We start from the raw sequence: 13,569 nt of genomic DNA, 5'->3' as shown, positions 1-13,569 counted from the left end.
GTTTTTTGTCTTTCAGGTATTCAGATCTGATGCCCCATGACCTTGCCAGGACAGCATTGCAGTAAGTGTCCTGTAATTCTTCTGTGGGTAAGATGTGGTCTTGTATAATGGGAGAAACGAATGAACCTGAATGTACCCTTTCCAAGAAACTGCATGTGTGGTCCTAGAAAATGACCGGGGGCGCTTTTTGAGTTGTTGAAATCCACATCTTTGCAGCCTGAAGTTCTGACCTTCTCCCTCCAGCTTCTCATAGTGCCAAGAGAGCGGCCTCTATATTTGCCACTGAAATTCCCACACCACCTTTTGGGAGCACAGGCTAAGCCATAGATTCAAACTGCAGCGTATTCAAGCTTTTCCCCAGGTGTAGGTGTTTCCCAGGCATTCTGGAAGACGTGTTGTGGTTAAGGTGGTAATATCTGTGAATTTTTATTTTAACCTACAGGTAAGCTTATGATGGAGGTTACCTGTAAGTTAAATGAATATCTCCTAAACCTGCACCGTTTAGGACAGGGATATGCAATTAGTGGATCTCCAGCTGTTGCAGAACTACAAGTCCCATGAGGCATAGCAAGACTCTGCCAGCGACAAGCATGACACCCAGAAGCAGAGGTATGATGGGACCTGTAATTTTGCAACAGCTGGAGGTCCGCTAATTGCATATCCCTGGTTTAGAAGATATTCTAGGGAACATCAGCTGGTGATGTCACCAGCTAATGCCCTCTAAAGCAATGGCATACCCGTGCTGTTCATTCAGAGCCCTGTGCCATAAACGGTGACTCCCACGCGCAGGAGTGACGTTATCGCAGCTCAGCCATTCAAGCAGCCCACAGACCTGGAAGGAAGATCGTTGAATATGGAAGCCCTGTCAGCGGTGACAGCGTGCCGCCGGAGTACTTAGTTTTAAGGTTAATCTTTTATAATGTGCTCTGTGGGGACGTTCTGTAAACGATCTGTGTACAGAACACCTCCAGGTAGCCATTGCATTGCAATTACAGAGCTGCAGATTGAAAAGGAAAGGTACTTTTTCATAACATTCAATTACAATATGACTTGTGTCACAATTGTATATGATATATTATTTTTATTTTTCCCATGAAAGTGGAGTTACCCTTTAACCACTTTTCACCCACGATATATGAATGCCGGCTACAGAGCGGGCTTCCAGTGCCGGGAGGGAGTCAATAGACTCGGCTGATCACAGAACAGGGTAAAGGGCCAATCGTGGCGGGCCCTTTTATCACGTGATCAGCTGTCATCCAATGACAGCTGATCAAAAAGTAAACCGAAGTCGGTTACCAGCTTTTTTTTTTTTTTTTTTCTTATGATTAGTGTGAGGGGAAAGAATAAAGCCGGTAACCAACTTCTTTTACAGGGACATCTGTCCCGATCTGTGCCGTTAATCATTGTCCACCAGTGACACCTATCGGTGCCTCATCAGTGTTGCGTTTCAGTGCCACCTCATCAGTACCCATCAGTGTAGCCCAGGGGTCTTCAAACTATGGCCCTCCAGTTGTTCAGGAACTACAATTCCCATCATGCCTAGTCATGTCTGTGAATGTCAGAGTTTTGCAATGCCTCAAAGGATGTGTAGTTCCGCAACAGCTGGAGGGTCGTAGTTTGAAGATCCCTGCACATCGGTTAAGGAGAAAAATTACCTGTTTGCAACATTTTTTAACAAGCTCTGAAAATTGTTTTTATATATATATATATATAATTTTTTTTTTCTTTACCAAAAAGTGGTGATTACCACCAAAAGATTTGTTTAAGAAAAAAATATAAATGTAGTTGTGTTAGTTTTGCATGACCACGCAATTGTCATTCAAAGTGCAACAGCATTGAAAATTGGCCTGGGCATGAAGGGGGTTTAAGTGCCCAGTAGGCAAGTGGTTTAATGAAATGGGTTCACTTTAATGTGGAACACCAGGCAAATTAAATCCATGGTTTAAATACTCCTGATAAAGGTTTTACCTGTTAAAGGATTTGATATACACATCTCTGTTGATAACATTACTCTGACACTGTTTGCTTCACTGCTTCCTTACTGCTCTTTGCTCCTTGAACAGACCTCATATATTGCACAATGAGGATGCAGACTTAAAGCGGAGGTTCACCCTAAAAACAAGTATATACCATTCAATCCAGCATACTGCCGACATGTACAGTATGCTGTTTTTTTTTCGGTTTACGTACCATAGTATAGGTATTTTCCTTCCGGGTAGTGAATCCCACGGGAGTGGGCGTACCTATTCGAGACTAAGTGATTGACGTATGACAAAAGCTTCACCCCCGGCGCAAAAGGCGCGTCACCAGTTTCCAAAAAAAGCCAAACGTCGGTGCGCAGACGCCGTATAGCGCCGACTCGACGTTCGTCTTCTTTTGGAAACTGGTGACGCTCATTATGCGCCGGGGGAGAAGCTTTTGTCATACGTCTATCACTTATTCTCTGAATAGGAACGCCCACTCCCACGGGATTCACTACCTGGAAGACGGGGGGAAAATACCTATACTACGGTATGTAAACCGAAAAGAAAAAAACCCAGCATACTGTAAATGTCGGCAGTATGCTGGATTGAATGGTATATTCTTGTTTTTAGGATGAACCTCCACTTAAAGCTGGTCTTGGATCGATTGGAATGCGTCCAGTAGAAACCAACCCTATCACCGTTCCTGCTCAACAGAAGTCAATCTGACGATCAACTTGTGTTGAACTGGACTGTTGGTAAACTTTTATTTGATCAGCAGTTGCAGCGCCCTGCTGTCAGAATACAATGGTATAGTGGGGAAGATTTCTTGATTCACCTCACTTGTGTTCGAATGGGGAAATCCTTTATTTTTTTTTAATGATTCATCCATGGCTGAATTGCTGAACTTGTGTGTTTTTTATCTTTTTGGCTCTGCAGTGTGAAACTTTACACAAATTTAAGTCACAAATTGTTTTGCAAGAAAATCAGTTAGTGTGTGTGTGTGTGTGTGTGTGTGTGTGTGTGTGTGTGTGTGTGTGTGTGTGTGTGTGTGTGTGTGTGTCTGAAATGTTTACATTTGGCTTTAAAAGTAGAAATTCCCATCCAGTTTTTCTAAATATGAGCAGGTGCCACAGTCCTCAAAGTAAAGAGACCATTGAATAATATAAAGCATGTGTTTTGTTTTTTGTTTTTTCTACTTTTATCATCTCTGCTTCTCTACATTCAATCAGGGGTTTGCTGAATCGGACCGGTATTCCTAGGGAAGCTATTGACTACATTGTGTATGGCACCGTCATCCAGGAAGTGAAAACTAGCAATGTTGCCCGCGAGGTGGGTGTGTTTTTTTTTTTTATTTATTCTAAGTGTGTTTTGTCATAATGTCTTGGTAGAATATACATCACTTATGGTTTACGTTAGAGTGGGTGTTGTAGCTACCTTTTCTAATCATGGAGCTGACAAGTGGGCATTTGAGACCTATTTACAAAGATCCTTTTTGTTTTTTACGTAGCCACAATGTTTTGCTCTAGTTTCTGAAAGTGTAAGATAGTGGTACACCATCAACGGGCCATGAAAACTAGATTGGGGGGGTGGTGGTGTTAGTCATGAAATGCAACATTTGGCTGTTGAGATTGTAAATTCTAAACTTTATGTATTTTGTTTTTCTGTGCCCAGGCTGCTCTTGGAGCTGGTTTCTCTGATAGGACTCCCGCTCACACCGTCACCATGGCATGTATCTCCTCCAACCAGGCCATGACCACAGGTTTGTATTCTGTTAGAAGATTCCTACATCCATAAAACCCCCCTTCCCCACCGCAACATTCTATTCTGACAGCAGGGCCTGCGGCTGTCAGAATACATTAATTGGCGAGTGCATCTGTTGGTCGAGAACAGCTTTCTTGCATGTCCTTTCACCAGAAGTCAAATCAAAAGATTGACTTTTGTTAAGCAAGGACAACCACACACTGATTGAAATTTGGCTGGTTCTATGGCCTGGCCAAATTGAAATTGGTGTATGGCCAGCTGAAAGTGGTGTTCCGCCCCCCAAAAAAATGAAAAGTCAGCAGCTGCACATATTGCAGCTGCTGGCTTTTAATAATGGGACAATTGCCATGTCCTGGAGTCCAGCGATGTCGGCACCCGCAGCTGATGTTTCCATCAGCTGTCAGGTGCTGCCATTGCGGGTAAGGGTACCCAGCAGTGCAGCCTTTCGGCTTCACGCCGGAAACCCTACTGCGCATTGCCCGAGGCCCCGCTCCTTTCTCCTACTGGCTTCCGGTGGAGGGAGCCCCAGCCGTGACATCGCCACCCGCGGCTGAGGCTCCCGGAAGTGGGAAAGGACAGGTATCCTGTCCTCCTCCGTTGAAAGGTGCCAATTGTGACACGGGGGGACTCAGATGAGCAGTAGTTCCACTTTAGGGTGGAACTCCGCTTCAACTACTTGCTGACTAATGACGTAGTACAGTACAGTTTGACCGACGCTTGTGTTCACCTTTTGCGCGCATGCATGGGGAAACAGGCTTCTAATTTAATTTTTAAAAAAAATATTCATTATGTGTTATCACAGGGAATGTAAATATCCCCTATGATAGCAATATGTAGTGACAGGTACGGTACTCCTTTTTTGAAAAATTTGGGGTCTATTGGACTCTAGATCATTCCACAGTCCATTAAAGCATCTGACCACACCAAGATCAGTGTGATAGGATTCTTTCCCAATGGCGCTGTTTATATCCGGCGTAACTGAAGTCATGAAATGCTTGTAGCTTCCTGTTTCTTAGGCCATAGAGATGATTTGAGCCATTCTAGTCAACGATCAGCTCTATGGTCAGCTGGTGGAACAACTGGTCTCGCTCCCACTCTCACACACCCTCACTCTCTTTTGTAAAAGCAATCCTAGCAGCTAACTAGCCACTTGATTACTTTTACAAGCAGCTGGAGGGGACATCCAACCATCACCCCAACCCCTTGTTACCAGGGTAATGGCAGATTTTAAATAGCCTGCCAGGCTTTTCTGCTCTCTAGTGTGCTTCACTGAGCTTCTGGCAGTCGTCCTGACACACAGGGGTTGATTTGCTAAAGGCAAATAGAATGTGCCCTCTGCAAGTGCAGTTGCACTCATTTTTCCAAGAGCCTTAGTAAATGTGGTGAAGCTCTGCTGATTTCCATCATCCACTCATGTCATGCAGTCATACTCTCTCTTTGACAAATGTTCCCAAACCCAGAGCAGGCATGGTGAGATTTGCTTGAAAAGTGCAGGCACTGCGCCAGGTGTCTCGGACAGCCATGTTGTTGTTTAACCAAAGCTGGGGACAAGAAATTCAATGTTCGCTACATTTGGAAATCCCCTTTTTAGTCTTTGTGATTGTGGGGGGCGCTGGCAAGACTTGGTTCTCTTATATCTGCTCACAGTCTTTTTCCCCTAATTCACAGGTGTCGGATTGATTGCATCAGGTCAGTGCGATGTGGTGGTGGCCGGTGGCGTGGAGTTTATGTCTGATGTCCCTATTCGTCATAGCAGGAAAATGAGGAAGGCCATGCTAAGTCTTAACAAAGCCAAGACTCTAGGCCAGAAGCTTGCTCTGGCATCCAGAATCCGTCCTGACTACTTTGCCCCAGAGGTAAGAGGATGGGACACCTTGAGATCTAATTTAAAAATTGCATATGGACAAAGGAATTCTGTATTGCCATGACAACCAGTCCAGTTATGTGTTCCATTCTGCTACTAAAAGGTGGGAAGTAGGGACACTTTAAACAATTTTTAGGAAGCCGCCATATATCATGGCTAGGTGTTTGTGTTATTGTTTTCTTGAAGAAAAGATCGTCTTGTTCCCTTCTTTATGGGTCCTATCTTAACTACAAAATGTGTGTGTGGGGGGGGGGGGGGGGGGGGGAACGAGGACACAAGGCTTTTTACCATAGTGTAGTGTTGTTGATGGACCCTTGTACCCTAAGCCCTGTTGTTCTGTGGCAGCCCTCAAGTATTGGGGGCGGGGAGCTTCTGATCTTTTTCTATTATGCATTGTTTAGGCTTGAATGCTGTCACATCATGGAGTGAAGTCATCAAAGATTCAGCAATGTCCAATATGAATCTTGCACCGGGTCTGTCTCGTGACACCTGGGTTTTTCAAGTTACTTTGTCACTTGGCTCTGAAAGGGCAAAGTGAGAGTCTGTTTTAATAACAAGGGTTGGAACATAGAAGTAAGACGAGTCATGGCTTAAAGGGTAAGTTCACCTTTACATAAAATCTGTCAGGTGAACTTACACTGGACCCCCTTCCCTCCCCACGGTCCCGCTATACCAGAGTACCGCTGTCCAGCACAAGTGTCCCGCTTCACCAGCCCAGGGATTTGAAATCCTCCTGGCTTTCTCTTTTCTCTTCTCTCCTCCAGCACTGACAGGATGGGCTAGACAGATTCTGATTGGTCAGTGCCATCCATGTAACGGTGCTGAGCAATTGGCATGTACAGACAAGAGGCATTCTAAGAGGTACGGACAGGGATTTCAAATCCCTGAACCGTTGAAGCGGCGTCCTGGTATTTGACAGCGGGGTATCATGGAGCTCTTGTTCAGCGGGACCAGGGGTGGGGAGGGAGTCCAGTGTAAGTTCACCTGTAAAGGTGAACTTGCACTTTCATGTCCACATGGCTAGACGTGAGGCTCTGTGTACAGCTCGGGCATAGGATCCAGGGGCTGTGCAAAGTAGTAAATTTACATTTACAGCTTTTTACTAAAGGCACTATTGGTGGTTTAGAAACTTTTTAGCCCATGCCAGGGTTACCTTAAATGAGCTGACTTTTTTTATGGAAATATCTGAACTGATGACTTATGTCTTTTTATGTAACTCTTCTCTTTAATTCAGCTTCCAGCCGTTGCAGAGTTCTCTACCAGTGAGTCAATGGGACACTCCGCAGACAGACTGGCCGCAGCGTTCGACGTGTCTCGGGTGGAACAGGACGAGTACGCCCTACGCTCACATTTAATGGCCAAGAAAGCCCAGGATGCTGGACATTTGTCAGACATCATCCCATACAAAGTTCCAGGTGATTGCTGTTGTCTTTCAATCTTATAGATTTTGTTTGCAATCCGTTAATAATGGCTGATCTGCTTTAACATTTTCACTGCCTCCAATATTGTGTTTCACAGGTATGTTAGGAAACGTTTTCCTGCAGCTGCAAAATTTTGTAAAGAATTGGAACAACTTGTTTTTATATTCCTAATACCCTGAGCCGCAGAGAAAGGAGCGAGAGTGCGCACGTGGACTGAACATTTTTTGACATGCTTCATATAGCTTGGTGGTATTGGGTACAACACTCTGACCTTTTCTTCCTCTCGTTGCAGGCAAAGATACAGTGGAAAAAGACAATGGAATCCGGCCCTCCTCTATGGAGCAAATGGCAAAGCTGAAACCAGCTTTTGTAAAACCATTTGGGACAGTGACTGCCGCCAATTCCTCCTTCCTGGTAAACGCTTCTACAACTTTATTACCACCACAGTTTGATCAAGAGCTATTTATTATTTAAAAGTAGAGCTTCTTCCAGTTATTAAAGTGTGTCTAGCAAGAAGCAGAAAGCCTGTGTTGTTAGCATCTGATGGAAGCTGGTATAAGTTATAGTAATTGTAAAGGGAATTTTTTTTTTTTTACCTGCTCTGTGCAATAGTTTTGCACAGAGCAACCCTGATCCTCCTTTTCTCTGGTCCCTCGTTGGCACTCCTGGCTCCCCTTCTGTGCTGAATGCCCCCATAGCATGCTACTTGCTATGGGGGACTCGTGCAAGCTTGGCCCCGCCCCCTCTTCACTGGCTGCGAGTGACAACCGCAAGAGCTCCCGCTGCTGCCTCTGAGCCAGTGTGGTGAGAGAATCAATGCTGCTCCCGTGCACAGCGCTGGATCAACATTGGGCTCAGATAAGTGGGGGGAGGCACACAGAAGGTTTTGTACCTCAGTGCATAGAATGTATTGGGGTACAAAACCTTCTGCTTTCTTCCTTTTTAGAACCACTTCATGCCTCTTCTAGTTCTGAGGCCCTGGGTAGCTAAAAGTCATGGCCCCAGAAAAAGTTTTGAATGGGTAAGGGAGCTGCTCTTCTTCTTCAATTGCTTTTTATTGCTACAGGTATTTTGCTATGTGTTGGGGTCACTTTAATGCAGTATGGATTTTGTAATTTTATATTGCAGCAACTCTGTACAAAGTTCAGGTGTAAAGTTTAAAAATAAAACTGCAACATATACAAATGCATAGAATAGTTAGAACTAATTCTGCCTGTGCAATGTGGGGAGGTTTGTGTTTACAAGTCCAGAGTGGCTCATGTTTGCCAGGATGACAGACTTCTTCACATGCATAGGAGTTTAGTCGTCCTGCAGAAGCCAATGAAGATGCCTGAACACCGGAACCCGGGGGAGAAGATGTTGGCAAGGGACTCCTCCAGTGCCTCTGGAAAGTATTCACAGCGCTTCACTTTTTCCACATGTTATGTTACAACTAGGGCTGTGGAAATGAACTATTAATTCCTTGATTAATCGTTAATTTTTTTTGATCGATCAAAATTCTTTTGATCGGTACTCACCTCTCGGCTGGCTTCAGGGAGTTCCGTCGGAGATCCGGTGACGTCAGACACCGGCTGGGCTTGCCGTGTCCATCTGAAGGGCTTCTTTGCTGTGCCTTCATATCTGCATTCCGGCGGGACTTTATTATTTGCCACACGCAAGGGCTGTTACAATTTCCTCTATCACTTCCCTGGGATTCTACAACCAGAGTTGTGATAGTTCCCTTCACGGGACATCTACATGCCGACGGACTGATGTTAACCTCTCCTCATCTGGATTCAGCAGTGGTATCGTTGTACACATTTTTATACCAGTATCACACATGTATTTATGACAGTTTTTTTTATTTTTTTGCTACCGTTTGGTATTACTCGCACCATTGTTACAGTTTATGTAGCTACATCGATTTTATCTCCAGTGCAATATTTATTTTGTTACCTACTTGAAGACTATAAAAGTTTTAATGCTATTCCCATCGAGCGCTGCCTTTGTGTGCTTTTTGTATCCTGCTATCCATTTTTCCAGTGGTTGGTAGCTGCACTGGGAATCAACAGGCAAGGAGATCAGCTAAAAGTAGTTGGATCTGTATGTGCGTTATAATTAATCGAAATTGGTCGATTTAATCGATAAAAAAAAAAGATTAATCTAACACGAAAATTTTAATCAGTAACAGCCCTACTTACAACCTTATTCCAAAATGCATTAAATTAAAATTAAACGTGAAAGAAGTTTGTTTGAAATCTTTGCAGATTTATTAAAAATAGAAAAATTCCATGTACATAAGTATCACAGCCTTTGCTCAATACTTTGGTGAAGCTCCTTTGCCAGTAATTAGTCTCAAGTCGTCTTGAGTATGATGCTACAAGCTTGGCACATCTATTTGGGCAGTTTCTTCCATTCTTCTTTGCAGGACCTCTGAAGCCCCATCAGGTTTTTTTTTTTTTTGTGTCAATGCACAGCCATTTTCAGATCTCTCCAGCGATGTTCAAGTTTGGGCTCTGGCTGGGCCACTCAAGGACATTTACAGAACTGCCACTCCTTTGTTATCTTAGCTGTATGATTAGGGTCGTTGTCCTGTTTGGAAGATGAACCTTCGCCACAGTCGGAGGTCCAGGGCGCTCTGGGGCAAGTTTTCATCATTCGTTCGATCCTGACTAATCTCCAAGTTCCTGCCACTGAAACACATCCCACCAGCATGATGCTGCCACCACCATGCTTCACTGTAGGGATAGTGTTGGCCAGGTGATGAGCAGTGCCTGGTTTCCACCAGACATGAAGCTTGCCATTCAGGCCAAAGAGTTCCATCTTTGTTTCATCAGACCTGAGAATTGTGTTTCTCGTGGTCTGAGAGTCCTTCAGATGCCTTTTGGCAAACTCCAGGTCGGCTGTCATGTGCCTTTTACTGAGGGGTGTCTTCTGTCTGGTCACGCTACCATACAGGCCTGATTGGTGGAGTGCTAGAAGGTTCACCTCTCTCCACAGTGAAATGCTGGAGCTCTTTCAGAGTGACCCTCGGGTTATTGGTCACTTGTGGTGCAACGGATCGTCATTGATCCGTGATCTGAACAGGGCAACCTCCCCCACTGTAATATATTATAGTGGGGGGAGATGTGGACATTACAGTGTGGGGGAGATGTGGATATTACAGTGGGGACTATATATGGTGGTGGTCTGAAAAATGATCCGATCTGTGACTCTGATCCAAGGAACGATCCGAATCGTGAGAGTTTTTGATCTGTTGCACCCCTATTGGTCACCTCCCCGATTAAGGCCCTTCTCCTCCGATCTCTTAGTTTTTCTGGGCAGCCCACTTTAGGAAGAGTCCTGGTGATTCCAAACTACTTCCATTTAGGGGTGATGGAGGCCACTGTGCTCATTGGGACCTTCAATGCTGCAGAAAGTTTTTAGTACCCTTCCCCCAGATCTGTGCCTCCATACAACCCTGTCTCGGAGGTCTACAGACAATTCCTTGGACTTCATGGCTTGGTTTGTGCTCTGACATGCACTGTTAACTGTGGGACCTTTATATAGACAGGTATGTGCCTTTCCAAATCGTGTCCAATCAACTGAATTTACCACAGGTGGACTCCAATCAAGTTGTAGAAACATCTCAAGGATGATCTGTGGAAACAGGAGGCACCTGAGCTCAACTTTGAGTGTCATGACAAAGGAATGTGTATATGTATGTATGTGTGTGTGTGTGTGTATGTGTATGTGTGTGTGTATATATATATATATATATATATATATACACACACACACACACACACACACACACACACACACACACACACACACACACACACACACACACACTAATGAATTGAATCCATTTTGGAATACAGCTGTAACTTTAACAAAATGTGTAATAAGTGAAGCGCTGTGAATACTTTCCTGGACGCATTGTAAGTATAGTGCCTTTAGTTCCACTTCATGCATTTAAAGGAGGAGGCATGGCTATGTGCTTGAGTTTATAAGACTAGGACAGTGATGGTGAACCTTGGCACCCCAGATGTTTTGGAACTACATTTCCCATGATGCTCAACTACACTGCAGAGTGCAAGAGCATCATGGGAAATGTAGTTCAAAAACATCTGGAGTGCCAAGGTTTGTCATCACTGGACTAGGATGTTCAGCAAGTTCATATTGGTGTGATGGTAAGCTGTCCACCTGTTTTTGGCCAGACAAGAAAAGATGATGTGCAGTGGAGGGTTTTACGTTCTATTATGGATGTTTTCATTGCTTTTCTCTTCTTTTCAGACGGATGGGGCTTCAGCTGTCTTGATCATGTCTGAGGAAAAAGCTCTGGCCATGGGTTACAAGCCTAAAGCCTATCTGCGGTAAGCAAATCGGGCTTATCTACACCTGCAAAATCCAGGTCAAAAGCCTTCTAATGCTACGTACACACGGGCCAAAAAAAGTTGTTTTTGCAGTTACCGGATGACTTTTGGCCCGTGTGTACAGCTCCTTGTTTGACAGAAGCCAGTCTCATGACCGCCTTCTGTTGCTCAAGCATGCAGGGAAACCAGCAGAAAAAAAAAGAATGAGCTGGATCAACTCTGAAATAATGTTTTCAATATACTTTTGGATTTTGAAGTTGATGGTTTTGAGGCAGTCAAACCATCTTTTTTATTGCATCCAGTCAATTTAAACAATCAGACTTTAGGGATCTGTCACTAAATGTATTTCAAGAGAAAACATCGCTTAACCGCTTCCGGACCAGCCACCACAGTTATACAGCGGCAGGTTGGCTCCTCTGGGCGAGCTGTCGTAGCTGTAAGTCGGCTCTTTAAGACGTTTTTTGCAGGTGCGTGCGATGACCGCCGGGCACCCGCGATCGATTGTGACAGAGCAAGAACCAGGATCTGTGTGTTAAAAAAACAAAAAAAAACACTTGATTCTCTCAGGAGAGTAGAGACAGATCGTGTGCACTTACTAAATGAAATGGGAACACCAATCTGTCTCCTCCTCCTAGTCAGTCCTACCCAGCCTCCACAGTTGGAACACACCTAGGGAACACAGTTAACCCCTTGATCGCCCGCTAGTGTTAACCCCTTCCCTGACAATGACAGTTATACAGTAATCTGTGGCTATTTTTAGCTCTGATCGCTGTATAAGTGTCACTGGTCCCAAAAAAGTGTCCGATCTGTCCACCGCAATGTGGCAGTCACAATAAAAATTGCTGATCATCACCATTTTATAAAAATTCCATAAATCTATCCCCTATTTTTGTAGACGCTATGGGCCAGATTCAGATACAATGGCGTATCTTTAGTTGGGCGTAGCGTATCCTATTTACGCTACGCCGCCGCAACTTAGACAGGCAAGTGCAGTATTCACAAAGCACTTGCTACGTAAGTTGCGGCAGCGTAGCGTAAATGGGCCGGCGTAAGCCAGCGTAATTCAAAGTAGGCTGGTAGGGGGCGTGTTGTATGGAAATGAATCGTGACCCCACGTAAATGACGCGCCTAACGAACGGCGCATGCTCAGTATCACTTTGAATTTTCTCCGTAAATTACGCCGGCTCAATGCTTAGTCAACGTGAATGTAACCTACGCCCATCCCCATTCACGTACGACTTACGCAAACAACGTAAAATACGACGCTGTTCCGACGTTTCCTACGTCCATACCTTTTAACATGACTTACCCCTGCTTTATGAGGGGTAAAGTTACGCCGGTCGTACGCCTTACGTAAACGGCGTATTTTAATACGCCGGGCACAAGTACGTTTTGTGAATCAGCGTATCTAGCTCATTTGCATATTCGACACGGAAATATACGGAAGCGCCCCTAGCGGCCAGCGTAAATATGCACCACAAGATACGACGGCGTAGGAGACTTAAGCCGCTCGTATCTTGGCAACAGTGAGGCGTATCTGATTCTATGAATCAGTCGCAAAGATACGACGGCGCATATTCGGACTTATGACGACGTACGTGAAGATACGCCGTCGTAAGTCCTTTGTGAATTTGGGCCTATAACTTTTGCATAAACCAATCCAATATTTTTTACCAAAAATATGTAGAAAAATACATATCGGCCTAGACTGAGGAATGAATATATATATATATATATATATATATATATATATATATATATATATATATATATATATATATATATATATATATACACCCCCACCCACACACATATCTATCTATCTATCTATATATATATATATATATATATATATATATATATATATATATATATACAAATACCACCAAAAGAAATCTCTATTTGTAGGGATAAAAGGACATAAATTTTTGTTTTGGTACAACGTCGGTACGACCGCACAATTGTCGGTTAAAGCAACGCTGTACCATATTGCAAAATATGGCATGAATAATTAATTTATCCTAGAAGATCTGCTGCGCTGGAGCGCAGACGACTAACTAGACTTTTAAACTGTTTCTTTTTTTTTCAGTGACTTTGTCTATGTCTCTCAGGACCCAAAAGATCAACTTCTTCTTGGGTATGTATGAATATTCTTGCATGTACTGTACGAATGATACTTTATACCACACTTTCTCAACCTTTTCGACACTGAGGAACCCTTG

General features: G+C 44.0%; 1 protein-coding gene across 1 annotated transcript in view; it reads left to right on the top strand.

Annotated features, from left to right (window-relative positions):
* HADHB (hydroxyacyl-CoA dehydrogenase trifunctional multienzyme complex subunit beta) overlaps positions 1 to 13,569 on the top strand; it is a 54,710-nt gene that overhangs the window by 20,875 nt on the left and 20,266 nt on the right. The window contains exons 5-12 of the mRNA XM_040348211.1: positions 17 to 61; positions 3,194 to 3,293; positions 3,636 to 3,723; positions 5,394 to 5,581; positions 6,824 to 7,004; positions 7,303 to 7,424; positions 11,268 to 11,347; positions 13,437 to 13,484. Coding sequence (XP_040204145.1) covers positions 17 to 61; positions 3,194 to 3,293; positions 3,636 to 3,723; positions 5,394 to 5,581; positions 6,824 to 7,004; positions 7,303 to 7,424; positions 11,268 to 11,347; positions 13,437 to 13,484 — 852 coding nt within the window. The remainder of the gene's footprint in view (positions 1 to 16; positions 62 to 3,193; positions 3,294 to 3,635; positions 3,724 to 5,393; positions 5,582 to 6,823; positions 7,005 to 7,302; positions 7,425 to 11,267; positions 11,348 to 13,436; positions 13,485 to 13,569) is intronic.

This window comes from Rana temporaria, chromosome 4 (assembly GCF_905171775.1).
Source record: "Rana temporaria chromosome 4, aRanTem1.1, whole genome shotgun sequence".
NCBI lineage: Eukaryota > Metazoa > Chordata > Amphibia > Anura > Ranidae > Rana > Rana temporaria.
The sequence above is the reverse complement of the archived record's forward strand: the minus strand, read 5'-3'. Positions and strand labels throughout refer to the sequence as shown.